Raw genomic sequence first — 26152 nt, forward strand, 5'->3', positions numbered from 1 at the left:
AAGACCAGAGCCCTATTCAGCTCTGGTTTGTGGTGGTGCTGGGGATTGAACTTGGGCCCTTGGAGCCTCAGGCATGAAAATCTTTTTGCATAACTATTCTGCTGTTTCCCCAGCCCTTTTATCTTATTTTTTCTTTAAACATTTTTAATATTTATTTATGGGAGTCGGGCGGTAGCACAGTGGGTTAAGCGCATGTGGCGCAAAGCGCAAGGACCAGCAGAAGGATCCCAGTTGGAGCCCCTGGCTCCTCACCTGCAGGAGAGTTACTTCACAGGTGGTGAAGCAGGTCTGCAGATGTCTATCTTTCTCTCCCCCTCTCTGTCTTCCCCTCTTCTCTCATAAATGAATAAATAAAATCTTTAAAAAATATATTTATTACTTTTTGTTGGCCTTGTTTTTTATTGTTGTTGTAGTTATTATTGTTGTTATTGATGTTGTTGTTGTTGGATAGGACAGAGAGAAATGGAGAGAGGAGGGGAAGATGTTGTTGAGGTGGTCTGGTGTCGGGCTGCACCGCGGAGAAGAGAGCGGACGTCCAGAGCAAAGGGGTACACAGATCTTTATTATAGGATGGGGGGGGAGGTTTGGTTCAGACCACGTGGAGCCAGCCAGCAATGGCCGACCACGGGGGGAGAGCAGGGAGCGAGACCTCAGAGAGGGAGAGCCGAGAGCCCAGAGAGAGCGAGGGGAGGGGTGAGGGGGCTTTTTATTGGGCGACATCCAGGGGTGACGTGTAGGGCCAGGATTGGTTGAAAGGGGGCACTCTAGGAGGAAGACAGAGAGGGAGAGAGAAAGATAGACACCTGCAGACCTGCTTCACTACCTGTGAAGCAACTCCCCTGCAGGTGGGGGACCGGGGGCTTGAACCAGGATCCTTACTCCAGTCCTTGCAATTTGTGCCATGTGCACCTAACCTACTGCGCTACCACCCAACTCCCCCTTTTATTTTATTTTTAATTTTAATTATTTTATTATTATTTTTAATTGCCACCAGGGTTATCTCGGGGTCTCTGTGCCGATGATGAATCCAGTACGCCTTGTGGCCATTTTTACCCTCTTTATTTAATAGGATGGAGAGAAATTGAGGAGGGGAGATGGAAAGAGAGAGAGACAGAGAGAGATACCTGCAGTACTTGATTTACCATTTGTGAAGTTTTCCCCTTACAGATGGGGAGCACAGACTTGAACCTGGGTCCTTGCATATAGTAACATGTGCTCAACTCAGTGTACCACTTCCCAGCCTCTATTACCTTTAAAAAAATAATAAGATACTTATATTTTTTTCCTCCAAGGTTATTGCTGGGCCTCGGTGCCTACACTACAAAACTATGAATCCACTGCTCCTGGAGGCCATTTTTCCCATTTAGTTGCCCTTGTTGTTACCCTTGTTGTAGTCATTATTGTTATTATCATTCCTGCTGTTGCTGGATAGGACAGAGAGAAATGGAGAGAGGAAGGGAAGACAGAGAGGGGGAGAGAAAGACAAGACACCTGCAGACCTGCCTCACTGCCTATGAAGCTTCCCCCTTGCAGGTGGGGACTAGGGGCTTGAACCCAGGTCCTTACACACTATAATGTGTGCCATAAAGGTTTCACCACCATAAAGGCCCCTACACTTTAGGGTTTTTTTTTAAATTATTTTTTTATTTGCTATCACAAAAAGTGAAAGGGGAGATGGAAAGGGAGAAAGACACCTGCAACTCTGGCTCACCGTTGTGGAGCTCCCCCCTGCAGATGAAGACTGGAGGCTTGAATGGTGACATGTGTGCTCTACTGGCCCACCCTCCTACATCTACTGATTTTGAAAGAGAAAAGAGCTAATAAAGAAATTTCCTAGGGGCTGGGTGTGGTGCACCTGGTTGAGAGCACATGTTACAGTGCACAAGGATCCAGGTTCAAGCTCCCGGCCCCCATCTACAGGGGGAAAGCTTCACAAGAGGTGAAGCAGTGCTGCAGGTGTCTTTCTCTTTCTTTCTATCTCCCCCTATTCTCTCAATTTCTGGATGTCACTATCCAATAAATAAAGATAATTAAAAAATAAAGAAATAAAGAAATTTCCTTAACTGAGTGTAGAAGGCAGCAGGAGGTGGGGCACCTCTTTCCTCAGGGCCAGAGGGAGCAGGTGTGGCCAAGCTGACAATGAGGGGTACACAGCTTCCGGGATGACTGGGAGTCCTGAAATGAAGCCCAGTGCCTGCCCCAAACCACTCCCACTTCCTGCTGAGACACCATCGCTGTTGCCCCACATTACAGCAGAGGAAACTGAGGCCCAGAGCTGTTTGATGACTTGCTTCCATTCATTCACAGAGCAGTTGGGCTCCACAGGATGAAAGCTCACACTCACTCGTTTTTGCCCCTTCAGCTTCCTATGACAGTCATAGGGTTCAGTGTCATAGTTGGCAGGGGAGGTAGCTCAGCAGTAGAGTGCAGGACTTAATTCCCATGAGGTCCTGGAGTTTGATCCTTTACACTGCATAAATTAGAGTCCTGCTCTGGTACTCCATTTCATAAATCTTTATTATTATAGTTATTATCATTTGTTTTCAAACCCAATATCACTTTATTGAGGAAATTTTGATTTATAAGATTTTTGTTGTCACAAGGTAAATCCCTTTTTTCTTTTGTTTTTTTTAAATGTATTTTATTTATTCCCTTTTGTTGCCCTTATTGTTTTGTGGTAGTTATTATTATTGTTGTTGTTATTGATGTCATCATTGTTGGATAGGACAGAGAAATGGAGAGAGGAGGAGAAGACAGAGAGGGGGAGAGAAAGATAGACACCTGCAGACCTGCTTCACTGCCTGTGAAATGACTCCCCTGCAGGTGGGGAGCAGGGGGCTCGAACCGGGATCCTTATGCCAGTCCTTGCGCTTTGTGCCACGAGTGCTTAACCAGCTGCGCTACCACCCGACTCCCTTTACTTTTTTAAAAAATTTTATTTATTGGATAGAGATAGTCAGAAATTGAAAGGGGAGGGGAGAAAGACCCCCCCAAAAGGGGGAGAGACAGACACCTTCAGCCCTGCTTCACCACTCACAAAGCTTTCCCCCTGCAGGTGGAGACCAGGGACTTGTAAAGGGTCCCTGAGCATTGTGACATGTGTGCTCAACCAGGTGTGCCACCACCCGGCCCCTTTTTAACGTACTGTTTTATAATATTTATTTATTTGACAGGAGAGAAAGAAATTAAGAGAGGAAGGGGAGATGGGGAGGTGAGGGAGAGAGAGACACCTGCAGTACAGCTTTACTGCTACTGAAGCATACCTCCCAACACACACTGCAAGTGGGGACCAGGGGGCTTGAACCCAGGTCTTTGCACATGGTAATGTGTGTGCTCAACCAGGTGCACCACCACCTAACCTCTCTTATTTGTCTTTTAAATGACAAGCTCTGGGTTTGGTGCAGACAAATATAATAGGTGAAAATATTCCACAGGTGTACAAGGATCCAGGTTCAAGCCCCTGGTCTTCCCCTGCAGGGGGGAAGCTTCACAAATGGTGACACAATGTTGCAGGTCTCTCTCTCTCTCTCTCTCTTCTCCTCACTCCCTCCTCTGTATTTCCCCCTTCCCTTTCAATGTCTGTCTATCACAAGATAAAAAAATTATATTGGGGGTGGGGGACGTAGCATAATGGTTATTCAAAGAGACTCTCATGCCTGGGGTTCCAAGGTCTCAGGTTCAATCCCCCACACCACCATAAGCCAGAGCTAGGCAATGCTCTAGGGAAAATTTAAAAAGTAAAATAAAATATTGGCTTTTGGAAAAAATCATGACACATTTTTGCACAGAAAAAATATGTCATATTCCCACGTGCAGGGGAAAAATCTTCACAAGTGGTGAAGCAGTGGTACAGGTGTCTGTCTTTCTTCCTGTCTCCCCCTTTCTCTCAATTTCTGGCTATCTCTATTCAATAAATAAATAAAGATAATAAAAAAAAAATTTTTTTGGATAGAGATAGAAATTGAGAGGGGAGGGAGAGATAGAGAAAGGAGGGAGAGATAGAGGGAAGAAACAGAGAGACACCCACAGTCCTGCCTTACCATTCGTAAAGCTTTCCCCCTGCAGGTGGGGACCAGGGGCTTGAACCTGGGTCCTTGCACACTGTAATGTGTGCACTTAACCAAGTGCGCCACCACCTGGCCCCTGAGAAAAATGTTTTTTAAAAAGAAAAAATATGGGAGTCGGGTTGTAGCGCAGCGGGTTAAGCGCAGGTGGCGCAAAGCACAAGGACCGGCATAAGGATCCCGGTTCGAACCCCGGCTCCCCACCTGCAGGGGAGTCGCTTCACAGGTGGTGAAGCAGGTCTGCAGGTGTCTATCTTTCTCTCCTCCTCTCTGTCTTCCCCTCCTCTCTCCATTTCTCTCTGTCCTAACCAACAATGACAATAACAATAATAACTACAACAATAAAACAACAAGGGCAACAAAAGGGAATAAATAAATAAAATAAATATTTAAAAAAAAAAGAAAAAATATGTCATGGTTTATCCAACAACATATATATATTCATAGCGTGACAAAAGCCCAAGGCTGAATTCTCATGGAGAAGACAGTGACTATACCTTCCACTCCCAGGTCCTATTCACACAGTCAAGACTCGGGACAGGAAGCAATGTTGGAAAGAGTTCCTTTATTTGGGGGCAGGGCTGAGGCCAGACAGGTAGGAATCACTGGGCACAGAACCCATTGTTGGGTGAGGGGTACCCTACAGGGGTGATAATATGGGAAATGTTTGGGTGTACGCTCAGCTGCAGGCCCAGGGTAGGAGGGGAAGTGGAGCGGCACTGTGGAGCCTGCCTGGTGCCACAGGGGCCAGAGATGGGGTGGGAGTTGTGAAAGCTTTCCCCACCCGTAGTGCCCACAAAACGGCCAAAAGGGCAGCCTCTTCATCCTCTTTTCCCCTCAGTGTGGAATCCAGGCCCAAAGGGGGTCAGATTCTGCAGAGGCCAGACAGAGAGAGCACTTAGGGGTGTGGCCCTGCCTCTGCCAGGTCTGGAACCCCAACCAGGAGAGCAGGCAGTGGCCGGAAGAGCAAACACATTGACAGAGCTGTGGCAACCCTCCCCACACACAGCACACACAAAACACAGGGCCTCTGAGCAGCTTCCCTTCTGAGAGGAAAACCACACTCTGGCTGCCCAGCCTCTGGCCTGCCATCTCAGAGCTGCAGGCAGAAGCATCACCGGGGCTTTTACCTACTGGGTCTCCTCCCTGCTGGCAGCATGAGGGGACAGAGACAGTGGGGGGGGGGTGGTCAGTAGGGTTCCCAAGACTCCAGGTCCAAGCTGAGTCCTGGCCCCAGGCAACAGCTGACAAAGAGAACCTGGCAACTGGAGGGGGCAGGTGGGGTGTGGCTAACGGTGGGGGGGGTTTGCCCCAGGGCCACCTTCACTTCATCACTGAAGAAGTACAATGTACTACTGGAGTAGGGGGACAGGAGGGCTGGGCTGGGGGAGGAGAGCCAAGATGCTGTGGCCAGGTACTCACAGAGTCTGGTAAGTGCTGTCCTTGGCCTTGAGGAAACGTAGCACAAAGAAGGCCACTGCCTGCAGGCTCAGCACCAGCACAACACCCCCAATGAAGCTGGCCCCATCGAAGCCAGGGCTGTGGGATTCAGGGATTGGGGGGCTCCCTACAGAGGTGAGGCAACAGGGAAGGGCAGAGCAGCCACTGAGGCCCAGGGTCCACACACAGTCTGTTGTACATGAAAAGACTGGGCTCTGAGAGCAGGTCCTGTCATCTCATGATCGGAATAGAGCCAGATTCACACAGCATCCCCGAGCCTGTCCTCTGCTCAGCTTCAAGGTGCACAGTTGCTAGGCTGTGCTTGGGTGGATCCCTGCTGTGCCATGTTAGCCATCCACTCCCACCAGGGATTCAATTTCAGACCCTGGGCCAGGTGCCCAAGGCAGGGCAGGGCTGCTGGGTGATCACTCTGGGATAGGCAAGGGGACCTAGCTGGGAGTGGGTCTCTCTTCCAAGCGGTGTGAGCTGTATATAGGGGTCTAAGAATACTAAGTGCAAATACCACTGGAGGTCAGACAGCCCCAGAGAAGGATGCTGGAAGAAAAGGAGCAAAGAGGGAAGAAAAAAAGCTGTGTAAGGCTGATCTGGGGCTTGAGCCTGGGGAGCCGAACCATGAATAATTCAGCCCTAGAGATCACGTTTCTGGTTTTAATTAACCAAGAACCTCTCCAGTCATCCCTGTAAAATGTGGCGACCTCCAGTCCTGAGAGGCAGTGGGAATGGGGGCTGGGAGTGGGGTGTTCTTGCCTCTATTCTACAGGGAACCTGCTTCATGACACTATCTGGGCCTAGGGTCACAATGGATAGCCAGGGAGGATGGCCCACTGGCAACCACACCCTTACTCCTTGAGCACCCAGGGCAGGCCCTGAATTCCCAGAAGTAGCTCAGGGGAGGAGGGATGGACAGAATCTCTCTGTTGCCCTATGTGTTCCCAACACTGGACTAGGTGCTATAGACCTTATAAAACCCTCACAGCATCTGTTGGGTATCATGTACCCCACTTTGCAGAAGTGGAAACAGACTCAGAGGGAGCCATCCCAGGGCTGAGGTCACAGAGCACACAATCTTCTGCATCTCCTGTGCTCCCACCAACCCCAGCTCCCCAAGTTAGACTTACCTGTTGTAATTGTCTTCGGTTCATAGGTAGGGTGGTCGTGGGCAGCTGGAGAGATAGGAAACCCATAACCAATCAGCCCTTGACCCCCTGGCCCTCATCAAGACCCCAGTCCAGGCCAACAGCTAATTTCCTGATACAGATTGGGCCCCATTCCAAGCCTGAATCCACTCAACACACTTTTAAGCCTTAGTTCAAACAATGCCTTCCATCAGGTGTTCTCTGTCTATTTTGAAGGATTGTCTCTGATGCCACCATCTCTAGGAAGCCTTCTCCCATTTCCTTATGAACTCCCAAAGTCCTCACCATGTTTTAAATTAAAAGAGATAACTCCCCCAGCCCCTCCTACATGCCTGTCCTGGAACCACCACCACCACCCCTGCCCCATCAAACCAAGTTATAGATTAGGAATCAGGCCAGAGATGGTAAGGGACTTCTCCATGAGCTGAAAGGAGATCTGAAAAACTGGACCCAGCTTTGCTGGTGGGAATTGTCCACAGCCTGAAAGAAGCTGATTCTTTCAGGGGTTGGGGGTGGGGGGAGAGGGGATTTGTTGAGGATCCCTCAATCCCCTCCCTCTGATTTGATTTGGGTCAGCAGGAGCCTCCTTACCTGAACAGGATTCTGAGTGGTTATAGACAGAGCAGCCTTCCTTGACCACCTCAGCTTGGGCCACACAATGTCCTGGTGGGAGAAGGTGTCGGGGGATAGTTTTGGGGAGAGGGAGCAAGGCTCCAGGGCTCATGGAGGTGGGAGGCACTCGACCTGAGGAAGGATCAATTTCATACCTGGCTCCTCAGGCTGACATTGTTCCCACACGCAGCCAGAGAGGTTGTGTGCTCTGTCACCCTCTACACAATGCTCACAGAGCTTCAGATGTCTGCAGGTCCCTTGGACAGCTGGCCAGATGTTCATGCGGAGCAGGGCTCCCCGCCCAAAGCCTGGAGCTCCTTTACCTAGGAGTGGGAGTCATTCCTCAGGCTCTCACCTCCCTACACATATATACTCACCTACATCTCCTAAACTCCCTACGCACCTGTAGTTCCCATAAACACACTCCTAGAAGCCCCCTACATTCACCCAGTGCCCCCCAAGTTCCCTTGCATTAGAGCCACCGGCCCAGATACACCTGGGGCCCTTTCACTTGCTCACACCTGCAGCTCCCTAATTCCCTAGACCTGGAGTCTACACCGCACACAGCTGGAGAGTCCCCGTACCCTCCCTTGGGGGCCTGGGACTGTCTGGAGAGTCCTCTCCTGCCAGTAAGCCCACATGCCCCCTGGGAAGGGCAGGATCTCTCCCTGCCCATGCCCCTACCGGCCCCTAATGGCCAGCGTTACCCGCCACAGCCAGCTGGGCACACAGAAGCAGGCAGCAGCAGCCGCCACATAGCGCCGCCCACAGAGCGCGGAGTCCCAGGGCGGCCATGGGCGCGGGGCAACAGCTGGAGCAGCGCTTCTCTCGGACTCGGCTCAGCCTGAGTGTGCGGAGCGAGACCCGGCTGTCTGGGCGGGCCCGGGGCGGGGCCAGGCCGTGGGCGGGGCCGTGGGCGCGGCCGGGTGGGGCAGGAGCACCTGGGCGGGACTGGGACAAAAGGGGGTGGGGCCCAGAGTTATCGAGCCAGCTCCACAGGTGAGGAAACTGAGGCTCAGAAAAGGTGAGGTCACGGAGCTAATGGCAAAATCTGGCGAGGTCACTTTTCTAGTCTTTTTTTTATATAATTTTTTTCATATTTTATTTATTCCCTTTTGTTGCCCTTGTTTTATTGTTGTAGTTATTATTGTTGTTATTGATGTCATTGTTGGATAGGACAGAGAGAAATGGCGAAAGGAGGGGAAGACAGAGGGGGAGAGAAAGACACCTGCAGACCTGCTTCACCGCTTGTGAAACAACTTCCATGCAGGTGGGGAGCCGGGGGCTTGAACCGGTGTCCTTATGCCGGCCCTTGCGCTTCGTGCCACGTGCGCTTAACCCGCTGCGCTACTGCCCGACTCCCTACTTTTCTAGTCTTGTCGAGAGCTCCTTTAAAAAATTTAGCAGAGTCGACGATAGCGCAGTGGGTTAAGCACAGGTGGTGCAAAGCACAAGGACCGACCCTGTGTGAGGATCCCGGTTCAAGCCCCCAGCTCCCCACCTTCAGCGGGTTCGCTTCACAGGCGGTGAAGCAGGTCTTCTGGTGTCTACTTTTCTCTCCCCCTCTATATCTTCCCCTCTTCTCTCTGTCCTATCCAACACAACGACAACAATAATAATTACAACAATAAAACAAGGGCAACAGAAGGGAATAAATAAATATTAAAAAATTATTTATGTATTATTTTATTGGACAGAGACAGAGAAATTGAGAGAGATATAGGGAGAGAGACGCCCGCAGCACTGCTTCACCTCTCATGAAGCTTCTCCCATGTAGATGGGGATAGGGGTTTGAATCCGGGTCCTTGTGCATAGTAATGTGTCCCCATAACCAGATGTGCTATTCCCTTTGCCCCTCAAGTGCTTCCTCTTAACTAGTACTCAGTAGGGGAGGCCATGGGGATGTGGCTTCCACTGACTCCTGGGCTCTAGCTGTCCTGGACTTCCTCCACCTCCCTTGATTCTTTGCACCCTCCTCTAATCAGCCCACCTTGTATAGGTCCAACCCACCGTGCCCTCTGACCAAGTCACCTAACACAATGTTACTAGGACAATGGAGCCTTTCCTGCCACCTGGACTCCTCTCCAGGGACCTTCTGGGTCTTCTCCCTCAGTAGCTATTTCTCAGGTTCTTTCAGCACCTCTTTTTCTCCTCTGCTTCTTGCTCACCTTACTCCTCCTCTCTTTTTCCTTCTCTTCATTGCTGGTGCTCTAGTTCTGAACCCTACTCCGAAGTCTCCAGGCATCAGCTCCACCGCACCTCTGGTTCAGTTCCCATATGAGAGGTAACAAATCTCCTGTCTCCAACTTTGGCCCCGTCCTCCCTCCCCACATAACTAATAATTGATGGTTAATAGTAGTCTTACTCAAAGTTGACATTTAGCAGCTTCTCACCTCACGTCCACAACTGTCTTCTAAGTGTAGGCTTCTTTTCCACAATTTGCAGGTTTCAGAAGTAAAATGTTTGCATGTATATGTGTGTGTGTATGCTCGTGAATGTGCGATTTTTTAAAAGCATTTTATTTGGGTGGGGGAGATAGCATAATATATGAAAAAAGACTCATGCCTGAGGCTCCAAAGTCTCAGGTTCAGTCCCCTGCACTACCATAAACTAGAGCTGAATAATGCTGAGGGAAGAAAAAAATTTTTTTTGGATGGAGACAAAGAAATTGAGAAGGGGGAGATAGAGAAGGAGGAAAAGATATACTTGCATCACTGCTCCACCGCTTGTGAAGCTTCTTCCTACAGGTGGGGACTGAGGGCTTAAACCTGGTTCCCTCTGCATTGTGACATGTGTGCTCTACAGGGTGTGTCAACACTCAGTCCTCAGAAGCAAAATCTACCTGATAGTGCACAGTTCCAGAGATGGGTCAGGATGCAAACCCAGGGGCCAGTGAGGCCTGTGGCTACTCTCCTTCTGTTATGCCTCCTAATGGGCCACTGGCTTCCCGAGCACCTCCACCAGAGTGGCCCTTAGACCCTTGAAACTGCCTGGTCCTTCTTCCTTAGGCTGAGGACTCACCATCTCCCCAGCCGCCCAGCTGGGAACCAGAGTGTCACCCTCACTCCTGAGGACTTAGCTGGGACATGCCTCCTAAGTCTGGCTGCCTGCCTTCCCTCTGTTGCTCTCGCTGCTGCTCAGCCTCCAGGCCCCTCCCAAGCCAGCTCTCCCTCTCCAGGGCTCTCCAGGGGCAACCAAGGCTTTCCCCTGAGCTCTTCCATAATACTTTGATTCCTGCCTGGCCCTAGAAGTTGCTCCAGCATGTCTTGGGCTCACCCTGACTACTTTCTGCCTTCCAAGAAGGTACAACAATACACACCATCTTATTATACCCCTTTGTCTTTGTCTTATAGTTGTTCTTTCTCCCCTAGGTCTATCTGTCTGGAAAACTAATCCCTCGTGGAACCACCAAGGAGCCACACCCACAAGAAGTCCTCTGTGTAAGGCTGAACTGCTGTGGCACTTGTCCCAGTGAATCTGAATCCATCTGCTTCCAAAACTTTGTCCCTCACCATTCTATAAATATTTTGTTTTTTTTAAAAAAAGGACTTTCTTTTTTAAAAATTTATTTATTTTCTCTTTCGTTGCCCTTGTTTTATTGTTGTTATTGCTGTCGTTGTCGGATAGGACAGAGAGAAATGGAGAGAGGAGGGGAAGACAGAGAGGGAGAGAGAAAGACAGACACCTGCAAATCTGCTTCAGTGCCTGTGAAGTGACTCCCCTGCAGGTAGGGAGTCGGGGCTCGAACCGGGATCCTTACACCGGTTCATGTGCTTTGCGCCACATACACTTAACCTGTTGCACTACCTCCAGACTCCCAAAATATTTCATTCTTATTACATATGAGAGAATGAGAGAGAAGGGGAATGAGAGAGAGAGAGAGAAGAGAGAGTTTCACACAAGGTAGAAAGAGAGACAAGCCAGAGTGCCGCCCTGTTATATGCAGTGCCAGGGATCAGGATGAGAATGTCCATCAAGCATGCAAATCTGGTGCTCTATGAGCCAAGCTATTTCCCCTCAGCCACCTCACCTTTTTTTTTTCCAGGATTATCACTGGGGCTCAGTGCCAGCACTACAAATCCACTGCTCCTGGAGGCTATTTTTTCCCTTTTGTTGCCCTTGTTGTTTATTGTTGTTATTATTGCTGTCATTGTTGTTGGATAGTACAAAGAGAAATGAAGAGAGGAGAGGAAGACAGAGAGGAGGAGAGAAAGATAGACACCTGCAGACCTGCTTCACTACTTGTGAAGCAAAACCTCTGCCAGTGGGGAACCGGGAGTTCGAACTGGGATCTTTACACTGGTCCTTGTGCTTTATGCCACATGCGCTTAACACACTGCGCTACCACCCGGTCCCCAACACCTCACCATTCTTTTTTTTTTTAAAGAATTCATTTATTCATGAGAAAGATAGAAGGAGAGAAAGAATCAGACATCACTCTGGTACATGTGCTGCCGGGGAATGAAGCTGGGACCTCGTGGTTGAGAATCTAATGTTTTATCCACTGTGCCACCTCCCGGACCACACCTCACCACTCTTTACCTGAGTGACCACAGCGGCATCCTACCAGGCCTCCTGTTTCTGTTCCCAGCACCTGTCTGCTACCCACTAAGAAGTCAGACTGCTTTCCATGACGATGGTGATGTTCTTCCCCTGCTACTTCATGCCTCCCCTCAGTGCAGGCAGCTCCAGAAACACTGGTCACCTCTCTTCCTCAGACACACCAACTCTTTTCCTCCTCAGGGAAGGGCGAGGGGTTGTTGGGGGGGGGGAGATGCTGGGGAAGTGCACAAGGCTTTCATGCCTATAGTTCCTAGTTCAATCCTGGCATATGTATTAGAATAATACTTTGACTTCTCTTTCTCTTCTGTCTGCCTTATGTGAAACTGTTTATCATATGTAATAAATAAAATAATTTAAATATTTTCTTTTTAGTGCCTGGGTGGTAGTGCAGTGGGTTAAGCGCACATGGCGCAAAGTGCAAGCACCATCCTAAGGATCCCAGTTTGAGCCCCAGGCTCCCCACCTGCAGAAGAGTTGCGTCACAAGTGGTGAAGCAGGTCAGCAGGTGTCTTTCTCTCCCCTCTCTGTCTTCCCCTCCTCTCTCCATTTCTCTCTGTCCTGTCCAGTAGCAATAGCAACAACAAGGGCAACAAAAATAGGGAAAAATGGCCTCCAGGAGCAATGGGTTCATAGTGTAGGCACCAAGCTCCAGTGATAATCCTGGAGGCAAAAATAAAAAAAATACTTTCTTTTAAAAATATTTTATATTTATTTATTTACTTAAAAAAAATTTTTTTTCCTCCTCCAGGGTTATTGCTGGGCTCGGTGCCTGCACCATGAATCCATCGCTCCTGGAGGCCATTTTCCCCCCCTTTTGTTGCCCTTGTAGCTTCGTTGTGGTTATTATTATTGCCCTTGTTGAGGCAATTCGTTGTTGGATAGGACAGAGAGAAATGGAGAGAGGAGGGGAAGACAGAGAAGGGGAGAGAAAGACAGACACCTGCAGACCTGCTTCATCGCCTGTGAAGCGACTCCCCTGCAGGTGGGGAGCCGGGGGCTCGAACCGGGATCCTTACGCTGGTCCTTGTGCTTTGCGCCACCTGCGCTTAACCCACTGCACCACCGCCCGACCCCCTACTTTTTAAATTTTTAAATAATATTTATTTATTCCCTTCTGTTGCCCTTTGTCGGGTTCCTCGGGGGGAACGAGCTAGCCTGGCTCCCACTTCCCCGTTTGGCCTGTTGGCCACCAGGAGACAGATGGAGAGCGGGAAACCTCAGGCTAGCAGAGGCAGGAGCGAGTTCTCTAAGGGGTCTTCCAGCGTACTGTGGCGGCGGACGACACACAAACCTCCTTAGAGTACGGTGGCGGAGGATGGGACCTTTTATTGATGCAGTTACAAGTTTATAAAGGGGTAGCTGTGTAGGGGAAGTAGCCAGCTGGCCAATGAGACCAATATCTCCTTATAAGGGAAAAGAGAGCAAGGCAATGAGAAGGTATGGATGATGATGTAGGAACGGAGAAATAGAAATTTAAGGAAGGCGAAGCCCACCAGAGAGAGGAAGGGTGGGGTGATGCAGAGAGGCTGATAGGAAGATTGGAATTCCCCCGCGAACTCTGGCCACATCTCGCTCGACCAAAAGGCTGGCATGCCAAGGGGAGTCTGACAGACAAGCTTCCGGGCATCAACCATCCATGCTCAAACACACATTAGACTCACAGCTCTTGTTGGTTTTTATTGTTGTAGTTATTATTATTGTCGTCATTGTTGGACAGGACAGAGAGAAATGGAGAGAGGAGGGGAAGACAGAGAGGGAGAGAGAAAGACAGACACCTGCAGACCTGCTTCACCACCTGTGAAGCGATTCCCCTGCAGATGTGGTGCTGGGGGCTCGAACCTGGATCCTTACACCGGTCCTTGTGCTTTGTGCCACCTGTGCTTAACCCGCTGCACTACCGCCCGACTCCCTACTTTTCTTTTCTATTTAATTTTACTTTACTGCTCGCTCTGGCTTATGGTGGTGCAGGCGACTGAACCCGGGACTTCAGTGCTTCAGGCATGACAGTCTCTTTGCATAACCATTTTGCTATCTACCCCCGCCCCCCAAAATATTTTGTTTACTTATTTTTGGAGAGAAAAAGAAGTTGAGAGGGAAAGGGGAGATAAAGAGGGAGAAAGAGAGAGGCTGGGTGGTGGTGCACCTCGTTGAGTGCACACGTAACAATGCGCAAGGACCCGGGTTCAAGCCCCTGGTTCCCATCTGCAGGGGGGAAAGCTTTGTGAGTGGTGAAGCAGGGCTGCAGGTGTCTCTCTGTCTCTCTCCCTCTCTATTACTCCCGCCCTTCTTGATTTCTGACTGTCTCTATCAAATAAAAAAATAAAGACAACAAAAATATTTTTTGTTTAAAGAGAGAGAGAGAGAGAGAAAGAGATACCTGCAGTGCTGCTTCACCACTTGTGAAGCTTTTTCCTCTGCAGGTGGGGGCCTGGGGCTTGAATCTGGGTTCCTGCACACTGTAATGTGTGCATTCAACTAGGTGTGCCACCTACTGGCCCCTTTTAAATAATTTCTTTTTTATTAATTTTTTAAAATTATCTTTACTGGAGATATCCAGAAATCAAGAGCGTAGGAGAAGATAGGGAGAGAGAGAGAGAGAGAGAGAGAGAGACACCTGCAGCCCTGCTTTACCACTTGCAAAGCTTTCCTCCTGCAGGTGGGGACTAGGGGCTTAAACCTGGATTCTTGCACACTGTAACATGTATGCTCAACCAGGTGCACCACCACCCAGCAATAAGATATTTTTGAGAGTCCGGGGGTAGCTCAGAGGGTTAAGCCCATGTGGCACAAAGCACAAGGACGGGCTTAAGGTCCTGGTTTGAGCCCCTAGCTCCCCACCTGCAGGGGAATCGTTTTACAAGCAGTGAAGCAGATCTGCAGATGTCTACCTTTTTCTCCCTCTCTCTGTCGTCCCCTCTTCTCTCCATTTCTCTCTGTCCTATCCAACAGCAATGACATAAATAACAACAATAATAACTACAGCAATAAAACAACAAGGGCAACAAAAGGGAATAAATAAATATATAAGTAAATGCAAAGAAATGCCAAATCCAATTAAAAAAAAAAAGATAGGGAGTTGGGCAGTAGCACAGCAGGTTAAGCGCACGTGGCACAAAGCGCAAGGACTGGCTTAAGGATCCCGGTTCGAGCCCTCCCCCCCCCACTCCCCACCTACAGGGGAGTCGCTTCACAAGCGGTGAAGTAGGTCTGCAGGTGTCTATCTTTCTCTCCCCCTCTCTGTCTTCCCCTCCTCTCTCCATTTCTCTCTGTCCTATCCAACATCAATGACACCAATAAAAACAATAATGGCTACAGCAATAAAACAACAAGGGCAACAAAAGGGAATAAATAAATATATAAGTAAATGCAAAGAAATGCCAAATCCAATTCATTAAAAAAAAAAAAAGATAGGGAGTTGGGCAGTAGCACAGCGGGTTAAGCATATGTGGTGCAAAGCGCAAGGACTGGCATAAGGAACCCGGTTCCAGCCCCCGACTCCCCACTTGCAGGGGAGTCGCTTCACAGGCGGTGAAGCAGGTCTGCAGGTGTCTATCTTTCTCTCCCCCTCTCTGTCTTCCCTTCCTCTCCCCATTTCTCTCTGTCCTATCCAACAACAATGACATCAATAACAACAACAATAAAGCAACATGGGCAACAAAAGGGAATAAATAAATATTTTAAAAAGATAATTTTTAAGTGCTGGACCCTCAAGCTTAAGGGCTTGAATTTGATCCCCAGCACAACATATGCTAGAGTGATACTCTGGTTCTCGCTCTCCCTTCCTTATAAATAAATCTTAGAAGAAGGGGAAAGAAAGGGAGGAAAGAGAAGAAGACAGGGATTTTTAAAAAGATTTTATTTATTTACTAGTGAGAAAGATAGGAGAGAAAGAACCAGACATCACTCTGGTACATGTGCTGCCAGGGATTGAATTCAGGACCTCACGCTTGAGAGTCCAATGCTCTGTCTACTGTGCCACCTCCCAGACCACAAGACAGGGATTTTTATCTATTGCTGTATCCCTTGGTTCTTGAACCATGTCTATCAACTAGACTACACTCAAGTAGTTGGATGTTGACAGTAAAGAGATATAGACAAATCAGCCTTCTAGTCATAGGATTCTCTTTTTTTAAATGAAAGATTATTTATTTATTATTGAATAGAGACAGAGAGAAATTGAGAGGGGGTAGATAGAGAGGGAGAAAGACAGACACCTGCAGTTCTACTTCACCACTCATGAAGCTTTTCCCCTGCAGGTGGGGATAGGGGGCTTGAACCTACCACATGTGCCACTGCCTGGTCTGCCCCACCCCCCCAGATGTATTTATTAGTGAGAAAGAAAGGGAGGATGAACCAGAATACTGCTCTGGCATGATGGAATGCTGGAAATCAAACTTGGAACTTTAGTGGCTTGAGTCCAATGCCTTATTCACTGCATTAGCTCCTGGATAGAGTGTTTGTTTTTGGGTTTTTGTTTTTACTAGAACACTACTCAGCTCTGGCTTATGGTGGTGCCAAGGATTGAAACTGGAAACTCAGAATCTCAGGCATGGAGGTCTTTTTGCATAACCATCATGCTATCTCTGGGCTCCTAAAGGACTTTCTGAAGGCCATACCCAAGGGAAGTGTCAGGAAGTATTGAAAGAATGCATAAATGGGGCTATTCTAAGAATGTGTGCACTAAAGGTGGCAGATTTGGGGGCTCAGACAGGAGCTGGTGAGGGCTATGTTTCCTACACATATCAGTTGTTTGAGAGCTCTTGTCAAAGGATTTCCTAGACAGTTGAAAAATAAAATAAAGTTTAAATAAGTATTATCTGGGCAGTCCAGGAAGTAGTACAGCAGATAAAACATGAGGTCCCAGGAGTCGGGTGGTAGCAGCAAGCTGGTTAAGCGCACGTGGCACAAAGCGCAAGGACTGGCATAAGGATCCCTGTTCGAGTTCCCGGCTCCCCACCTGTAGGGGAGTTGTTTCACTGGCAGGTCTGCAGGTGTCTGTCTTTCTCTCCTCCTCTCTGTCTTCCTCTCCTCTCTCCATTTCTCTCTGTCCTATCCACAACGATGACATCAATAACAACAACAATAATAACTACAACAACAATAAAAAAGGGCAACAAAAGGGGGAAAAAACATGAGGTCCCCAGTTTAGTCCCTGGCATCACATGTCAGAGTGATGCTTTGGTTCTCTCTCTTCGTTAAGTTAAAAAGAAAAGAAAAAAAAAAAAGCCTCACCTGGAAATGAGTTCTCACAGCCACAGCCACCTGGTGGCCATTTGAGGAATTGTAGATCTAGTCAGCCTTAGAGGTCACTTGTCTTCCCTACTTGGGAGGTAACATTTAGGCTAGAATGGAATGCATTCTGGGCTTTCTCGGGACACTGGGGTCCACGCCTGCAAACCCCACCCCGCCCTCGTCTTAGTTCCCGGTCTCGACTTCTGACCCCGGCCAGCAGCTGGGCGCCTCTCGGCGGGCCTAGCGCCCAGCATCCCACATGCCCTTCCGGATCCACGGTGCCTAGGTACCTAAAGCGGGGCCCACCACTCACCTGTCAGAATTGATTAGGGTGCAGGGACCACAGTGAAATGAAGAAGTTTTAGATAGAGGGACTTGCCAGTACAAGGGGCGGGAACACTCTTGTTCACAGGGTGTGCCTTCAATGGTGGAATTCTCTGAGGCTCTTTTCACTCTCTCCTCCCTCCCCATTGGTATTATCTGCTCCTAGAGCCTTAGTCACTACCAGCACACTTATGTCTCCCAGGTGTTCTCCTGCCAGATATTGGTCTCAGTGGCTGATAATATGCCAGGTCCCTCCTAACAATCCTCTGAAGTAGATATTATAATATTATCCTTATAGATGAAAAAACAGGTACAGAGATCTGAAGAAACTCACAAAGTCACACAGCTATGAAGAAGAATTGCTGCCTGGGTTGTGGCAGTGACTAAAGTGTTAGATTCATATATATATTCCCTTTTGTTGCCCTTGTTTTTTATTGTTATTGTTGTTGTTATTGATGTCATTGTTGTTCGATAGAACAGAGAGAAATGGAGAGAGGAGGGGAAGACAGAGAGGGGGAGAGAAAGATAGACACTTGCAGACCTGTTTCACCGCCTGTGAAGCGACTCCCCTGCAGCTGGGGAGCCGGGGGACTTGAACCAGGATCCCGGTCCTTTCGCTTGGCACCACATGCGCTTAACCCACTACACTACCACCAAACTGTTAGATTCTTAAGCTTGAGGTCCTGGGTTCAATCCCCAGCAGTGCATGTGACAGAGTAATTATGCTCTCATTCTCTCTCCCTCATAAATAAATAAATGTTTAAAAAAGAAACTAGGGTGGGCTGGGTGGTGGCACACCTGGTTGAGTACACACAGTACTGTGTGCAAGGACCCAGGTTCAAGGCCCTGGTTCCCACCTGTGGAGGGAAAGCTTCACAAGTGGCGACTCAGTGCTGCAGGTGTCTGTCTCTCTCCCTCTCTATCATCACCTTCCCTTTCAATTTCTGGCTGTCTCTACCCAATAAATAAATAAATAAATAAATAAATAAATAAATAAAATAAAAAAACTTGAAAAGAAAGAAACTAGGGGTGGGGAGAGTTAGCATAATGGTTATGCAAAGAGACTCTTGTGCCTGAGGCTTCAAAGTCCCTGGTTCAATCCCCCGCACCACAGAGCTGAGCAGTGCTCTGGTAAAAATAAATAAATTAATTAATTAATTAAAAATAATAGAAGAAAATAAAATAAAGAAAGAAACTAGGATAATTGGGATTTGGATCCTGTCTACCCTCTGGACAATTTCCACCTATTAAGCACCCCTAATTGGCCAAGTTCTACCTGAAAAGTGTAATTTTCCCCAGCCCTGACCTTCTCCCTTTCTCATGTATCCTGCTACTGGCCTGTAACCTCCCTCCCTGTACTATACACTGACTGTGAGAGCTGCAGTGGGGAACCTGGAACTCTCTGCTTTCCTCAAGCCCTACTCTGATCTCTGCCCTAGCCAAGGCTCCCAGGATGGTTCCAATGAGGATCAAAGCTAGAGGCAGGAGGAAGAGAAGTCAATGTTCCTCCTACAGGATTGTCCATATTAGTCACCTCTGGAGAAGCAGGATGGGGAGAGGAGGTGCACCCTGGAGCTAAGGACAGCCAGGGCTAGAAACAGGAAGCTCTTTCCCCCAACCCTGTCTGGCTAGGATGCCTAAGGTGGAAGGATGAGAGGGCTTGCCCTGGGGACAGAGCTGCCAGGTTTTCTGCTTCCAAGCTCTTCCCGGCTCCCCATCTCCTGCTGCTTCGGGGAAGTGCCTCCACCACCACCACCCTGCTGGCTTTCCAGATCCTTGAATAAATAATTCAGGTTTTGAAATCATGCCAGGCCCACCCCTCCTGTGCTGAGATGGCCCTATTGGGCAGACATATGTGACATCACCAACTTCTTATCACAACCTTGACATCACGAGAACCTACCTTGGGAGCAGCCTGTCCCACCTGGTCTGGTCGCTCAGTACAGACCTCTTCTCTGTCCCACTCAGCCTGAACTCACCAAACTCACTGGGCATCTTCATTATAGGACCCACCAACCCTCATCACTTCAATACTTCAACACTTATGACGGGGTTGTTGTGGCCTAAAGTCCCACCACTGGTCACTCCATCTTCCCTTGCCACCACCCCTGCCACCCTGGGGCCCCTGAACCCCGTCATGCCACAGAACACGCTGACACAGCTATGGTTGCTCTGGGGGCTCCCTTCCCGACGTCAGCATCCCACAGCCACCAACCTCCAGGATCCTGTCAACCTGCTCCTGCCGTCATTGCCACCCACCTCCCTGCTCCCTCGTGCTCCTGTCACCGTCACCCTAGGGTCTCCGTCATCCTCACCGGGGGCACCCATCACTTGATCTCCGTTACCTGAATTCCGTAAGCTTCTCTCTGCCACCCCCAGGTCACATCACTCCATAGCCTATATGGGTCCCCTTCCCTCTCCCCCCATCAGAGCCCCCGCAGCCTGCTCCAAGGTTCTCCCGACAGAGCCTCGAAGTCCCCAGCTCGCAGAGGGCGCAGCTTCAAGGACAGCGCTGGCGGAGTTAGGAGGGGGCGGGCCCGCCGCTACGGTCGCTTTTTATGAATGGGGGAGTGGGCGGTGCGAGGCCTCATTATTATGCCACGCAAGGTGCGCTGCGCCTCACTGCGGAGCGCCCATTGGCCGACAGTGGCACTGACGTCACCAAGCCGGCGGGCGGGGTGACTCACGCTGCTGCTCAGCTGCCGCGGGGGCTTCTCCGGGTCGGTGCACAGCCGGCGCATTCTGGACCTGAGCGGAACCTCCCCGCGGCCCTGCCGCGCCCCGTCCTGACAGGTGAGTGGTGGGCCCAGTCATAGGCACCGGGTGTCCGGGAGGGCACGTGTGATGCTGGGCGCTAGGCCCGCGGTGAGGCGCTCAGCTGCTGGCCGGGGTCAGAAGTCGAGACCGGGAACCAAGGCGGGGGCGTGGGGGGGCAGGCAGGCGGGGACCCCAGTGTCCGGGTGATGAGAGTCGCCACCTGGGGAACCCAGAGTAGGGAAAAGCACTCCTGCAGGGCCCCAGGGCCTGGAGAGACTAAGAGACTGATAAATCATCTGAGGTTGGGCCAGCAGAAGGCGTCTGGGGCAGCGACCCGGTGTCCGAGCCAGAGGAAGTGTCTCTGACTCTGGGGCCCAGATACCCGGGTCAACAGAGTCAGGCCCCAGAACCAGGTATCCAGGCAGAAGGGTCTGATTCAGAGATCTACATTTCCAGCAGGACGTGTCAGCTCCAAAGACCCAGAGGTCCAGGCAGAAAAGGAGGTCTGGTAGGGGACCGAAGTCCGGGCCGGTGGAGCTCTGTGGGGCGGGAGGTGCACGCGCTCTCCTTGAGGGCGGAGCCTGGGACTGTGAGCTGAGACTCGTGCAGGGTCTGGGGAGCCTCAGAAACAACGTCATTCTCCAGAGGGTGGGGGAGGGAGCAGAGCTGTCTTGAGCTCTGTGTCCTCCCTCTAGTCCCGGGCCTTTCCTGGCATCTCCTGGATCCCATGGGCCACTGTCCACTCATGGTAGACTTTCGCCTCTGGTCACATGCATGGGTCTACAGGACCCAGGGGGTTGGAAGGTAGAATGAAGAGAACCAGGAAAATAGCCTTGCTGGCTTAGGACCCCGGTAGAGGCAAAAAGTATCCTAGAAGCAGCCCCTGGGGCATGAATTTGGGGGCAAAACCAGGTAAACTGAAGAGAAATAGCCCCCTTATTGCGGGGCTTTGACACCCTCTGCCCAGCACCCAGCTGTGCCAGCTTCTCACACAGCCTTTCTCCTGCAGGTACCATGATGTGGGGTGCAGGCAGCCCCCTGGCCTGGCTCTCAGCTGGCCCAGCCAATGTGAATGCCAGCAGCATGGGCTCATCAGAGGGGCCCACAGGCCCAGCATCCCCACTGCCCCCACCCAAGGCCTGGGACGTGGTGCTGTGCATCTCAGGCACTCTGGTGTCCTGTGAGAATGCACTGGTGGTGGCCATCATTGTGGGCACTCCTGCTTTCCGTGCCCCCATGTTCCTGCTGGTGGGCAACCTGGCTATTGCAGACCTGCTGGCAGGCCTAGGCCTGGTCCTGCACTTTGCTGCTGTCTTCTGCATTGGCTCGGCGGAGATGAGCCTGGTGCTGGTCGGTGTGCTGGCAATGGCTTTTACTGCCAGTGTTGGTAGCCTACTGGCCATCACTGTCGATCGATACCTTTCTCTGTACAACGCCCTCACCTACTACTCGGAGACGACAGTGATGCGGACCTATGTGATGCTGGCCCTAGTGTGGGGAGGTGCTCTGGGCCTCGGGCTGCTGCCCGTGCTGGCCTGGAACTGCCTGGAGGCCCCGGCCACGTGTGGTGTGGTATATCCGCTCTCCAAGAACCATCTGGTAGTCCTGGCCGTTGCCTTCTTCATGGTCTTTGGCATCATGCTACAGCTCTATGCTCAGATCTGCCGCATTGTCTGCCGCCATGCCCAGCAGATTGCCCTCCAGCGACACCTGCTGCCCGCCTCCCACTATGTGGCCACCCGCAAGGGCATTGCCACACTGGCTGTGGTGCTTGGTGCCTTTGCCGCCTGCTGGCTTCCTTTCACCGTCTACTGCCTGTTGGGTGATGCCCACTCCCCACCTCTCTATACCTATCTCACTCTGCTCCCTGCCACCTACAACTCCATGATCAACCCCATCATCTATGCCTTCCGCAATCAGGATGTGCAGAAGGTGCTGTGGGCCATCTGCTGCTGTTCCTCTTCCAAGATCCACTTCCGATCCCGGTCCCCCAGTGATGTCTAGTTGCCTCTTGCTGACCCTTCAGCCCTGATCACAACAGAAATCCAGAACATTAGGTCCTCTACGACTTTGTTCCAACTCCCCAGTTCCACACCCCCAAGGCCCAGCTGGTTCTGGAGTTCTAGGACATTGGGTGTTTCACAGCATTCTGTTTAGATCTCTATAGGGCTCAGCTGGTCCAGTGGTTCTAGAATGTTCATGTGGTTAGGGGTCAGGATTTAACTCAGAAACATCCCATAGTCCAGTAGCTCAAAGTTCCTTATGCTGCTGGGTGTTTCTCAGTGCCATTCCAAGTCCTTGCTCTTTCCTCTCCCTTGATCTTGATCATGCCACTTTATTTTTGAGTTTGAAAGCTTAACAACAACAACAACAAAAGAGTCAAAGAGGTTACTCCTCTGATGCCTACATAGGGGAGAGAATTATCTGTATATATGTGCACATATGAAGAGAGTATTTACTATTTATTTATTTATGAATTTATTTATGGATGGTAAGGAGAAAAAAAGAGACTCATACTTTGAAATCCAGGCCATACCAGGGTGCCCCCTCCCCCAATTCTAATACCCCTATTTGTGACCTCAGTTCCTAGAGGGGGAAAAAGGGAGAAAGAGAAACCACGTATTTTGTTATTATTTTTGCTTATTTTTTATCAAAGAGATCATAGAAACCAGAGCCTTCTCCCCAGGCCTGGCCCCCTCGGGTTTGCTGGGAGAACACACCAGCCTCTGGTTTTTTATTTTTTTAAGAAGCCATCACCTGAGCAACCGAGAATTCCTCTGTGCTGGGGGCCGGCTGCCCTCTGGTGGCCATCTGGGGAAACCGCAGCCCGGCCAAGCAGCCGGTATCAGGTCTTGCTTGCAACCCCAATTCCACTCCGGCCTAGGGTCTGGTGCCACAGCCATGGCCTCACCCTGCGGTGCCCTAGAGGAGGTAGGGCTTGAGCCAATGCCTGACCCTGATGCCAACCAGGGTATGGCCCTCAGTGCATTCCCTGTTCCTTTCCACGATCCAGCCCTCAATAAACAAAGATTTTTGTGATAAATGTTTGTCTGCATTTTGTGTGTGTGTGCAATGGAGTAATAGGACTTGATGGATGAGAACCTGGGACAGAGACATTAAGTCAGTCCTGGGCACCTCTGGAGGATTTAGGAAGTTGAAGATCTGGGGCATAATGTGGCTGGCAGTGACCCTCCCACCCCTAGGATGTCAAAGAATGGGTCCCTCTTCTCAATCCCAGACAAGGGTCCCATGTCCCTTTGGGGACACAGACCAGGGTAATGGATCTTTTGGGGTTTGAAGATACCCACAACTTGTCCACATAAACTTTAGTATGTGCACAAAACCTGTTAGTCTCCTTGATAGCGGCAGGCCCTTCTAGCTTCTGGAGTTTACTGTGTGCTAGACACTGAGCTAAGGGGACTTCACACCTGTTATGTCACTGAAATGTTACTTCATTTGTGTCTAACCTGTGTCCCATGGCACAGGTACTCTTTTCTCAAGTTTACAGATGAGGAACTGAGGTTGGTAAAGGGTCAGTGATGAGTCCAAGGTCATATAATCAGGACATGACAGAAGAAGGATTCAAACCCAGAACAACTGTTTTCCAGAATCTCAGCTGTTTACTGCCTTTCATCTCCTTCCTTCCCAAGTGTGGGGCTTAGGACACACTGTGCCCTGATTTGCCTTGGAGTTCATCCTCAGCACTCACAGTTGAGTTTGGGAGGTGAGTAAATAGGCTGTAGACATTCTGGATGGAGTAGGGAGAGCTTATTTTCTCAGTAAAGATAAGTGGCGGTAGGTGTATAGTATGCCCTTGTGTGCATGTGGGGACATCAGAAGAAAGGACGTGCTTACCAGGAAAGGGCAGGAGCAGGTTTGGGGTGTCACCAGAAGGACACTGTATGGGCAGCCACCCCCTCAAAAAAAAGTCTGGGGGTGGGCTGAGAGCAATATTTTTTTTAATTGCCACCAATGTTACTGCTGGGGTTCAGTGGCTGCTCAATGAATTCACCACTCCTGGGGCCATTTTTTCCCCTTTTATTTGAGAGGAAAGAGAAATTAAGAGGGGAGAGAGCTAGAGAGAGAGAAAGAGAAAGAGAAAGAAAGAGACCTGCAGGGGGAGTTGGGTGGTAGTGCAGTGGGTTAAGTGCAGGTCGTGCAAAGCGCAAGGACTGGCTGAAGGAACCCAGTTCAAGACCCTCAGCTCCCCACCTGCAGGGGAGTCGATTCACAAGTAGTGAAGCCAGTTTGCAGGTGTCTATCTTTCTCTCCCCCTTTCTGTTTTCCCCTCCTCTCTCCATTTCTCTCTGTCCTATCCAACAATGACGACATCAATAACATCAATAATAATAACTACAACAGTAAAACAAGGGCAACAAAAGGGAATAGATTAGTATTTTTTAAAACTTAAAAAAAAAAGACAAAGAGACCTGCAGCACTGCTTCACTGCTCCTGAAGCTTCCCCCCCCCCCGGCGCAGCAGGTGGGGACTGGGGACTTGAACCCAGGTCCTTGCTCATGGTATTGTATACATTCAACCAGGTACACCACTGCCTCCCCCCACCCAGCATTTCTGGCCCATCTGTATGAATAGGGAGAGTAAGGTCCAAAGAACTGGAACTATTTGCTCAAACTCATACTGCTGTGCTAGTTAGTCTAGGGCTGCCCAGGTCTTCCTCCCTTTCTCTGGTCAGAGTCCTTTTGCTGGCATCACAGCCCCTCCCAATGTGGCCACAGGAATGTGAGGGGGTGGGCATACTGTCTGAATGGATGGTCTGGGTGGAGCCACAAAACACAGAGGAGGCCCTCCCAGGCCAGGTAAATTTCCACCTGCCTTCCCTATGTTCCGGTAAGGTCCCTGGGAGAAGGCTGCACTCAGTGGCCCCCTTCCCCTGTGCCACTTTGGGTCAACGTCAGCACAGCCTCATCAGGAGCTACCGTTGTTCTGCCTGTTTTAACAGAGGAAAGGCTGAGGCCCAGAGCAATAGGTCTTTGCTCACTTGCTGCTGTCCATATGGACAGCTTTTTTTTTTTCCAGCCGGGACAGACAGTAGGAAGATATAAGTTAACAACTGGGTGGATAGCACCTCAGCACCACTGAAAGTCAGAGTTGAGCAGTGTTCTGGTAAAAAAAAAAAAAAAAGAAAAAAAAACAGAACTGGAATTCTTCTGCTGGTCCTTGCGCTTTGTGCCACCTGCGCTTAACCTACTGTGCTACCGCCTGACTCCCTATTTATTTATTTTTTTAATTTTTACCAGAGCACTGCTCAGCTCTGGCTTGTGGTGGTGCAAAGAGTTGAACCTGGGACTTTGGAGCCTCAGCCTTATATAAGCCATTCTGCATAACCATTATTCTATCTACCCCGCACTGAAGATAGGGTTGTTTTTTTTTTAAAGATTTTATTTATTCATTAATGAGAAAGGAGCAAGAGAAAGAACCAGACATCACTCTGGTACATGTGTTGCCGGGGATTGAATTTAGGACCTGCTGCTTGAGAATCCAATGCTTTATCCACTGTGCCACCTCCCAGACCACAGAGATAGGGTTTAAACAACACACCTTGCAACATTTCTCCTGAGCAAACAGAGGATTCTCTCTTCAGAAAGGGAACTCCTGCAGGCAGGGCTGCATGTCCCCCTCCAAACAAGGGAGCCCTAGGAGGGTCAAGTGTGTTTCCTCCAGTGGAAGCTTCTATCCAGTCTCTTTTAGCCTGAGATTCCTCTGTGCTCAGCCTGGTGCTACTCAGATGGATCGTGTGTGTGTGTGTGTGTGTGTGTGGTGTCAAGACTGCTTATGTGCATGTGCACGCATGTGCATGTTTTTGGGGAGAAGGCCTAGCCTTCCTATCTCTCTGCCTCCACCACCTCCAACCCCCAAGCCTGATGGGAGCCCAGGGGTAAGCTGGGCAAGGGGGCTCCCTGGCTTGGGGGAAGCAGGGACTGGGGGAGAGTCCTGTCTTCCTGCTGGGATGGGGGAGGTGGGGCTGGGGCCCCTCTCTGCTAC

General features: G+C 50.0%; 2 protein-coding genes across 3 annotated transcripts; one reads left to right on the plus strand and one right to left on the minus strand.

Moving 5' to 3' along the window:
* Positions 1-4609: 4609 nt before the first annotated feature.
* Positions 4610-8141, minus strand: CD164L2 (CD164 molecule like 2). 2 transcript variants are annotated; one of them, XM_060205071.1, is made up of 6 exons: positions 7981-8139; positions 7429-7596; positions 7253-7324; positions 6644-6688; positions 5487-5631; positions 4610-4936 (listed from the first exon to the last, which is right to left on the minus strand). In XM_060205071.1, the coding sequence occupies exons 1-6, from the start codon at positions 8066-8068 to the stop codon at positions 4930-4932; spliced, it is 525 nt and encodes a 174-aa protein (XP_060061054.1). In that variant the 5' UTR covers positions 8069-8139; the 3' UTR covers positions 4610-4929. The 2 variants fall into 2 exon arrangements, with proteins under 2 accessions (XP_060061054.1, XP_007532543.1); XM_007532481.2 differs by lacking the exon at positions 4610-4936 and having other exon boundaries at positions 5483-5631; positions 7981-8141.
* An 11969-nt stretch (positions 8142-20110) lies between these two features.
* GPR3 (G protein-coupled receptor 3) lies at positions 20111-23192 on the plus strand. The gene is made up of 2 exons (XM_007532480.3): positions 20111-20185; positions 21159-23192. Exon 2 carries the CDS (start codon positions 21164-21166, stop codon positions 22151-22153), a length of 990 nt encoding a protein of 329 aa, XP_007532542.1. The 5' UTR covers positions 20111-20185; positions 21159-21163; the 3' UTR covers positions 22154-23192.
* Positions 23193-26152: the final 2960 nt, after the last annotated feature.

This window comes from Erinaceus europaeus, chromosome 13, assembly GCF_950295315.1.
Source record: "Erinaceus europaeus chromosome 13, mEriEur2.1, whole genome shotgun sequence".
NCBI lineage: Eukaryota > Metazoa > Chordata > Mammalia > Eulipotyphla > Erinaceidae > Erinaceus > Erinaceus europaeus.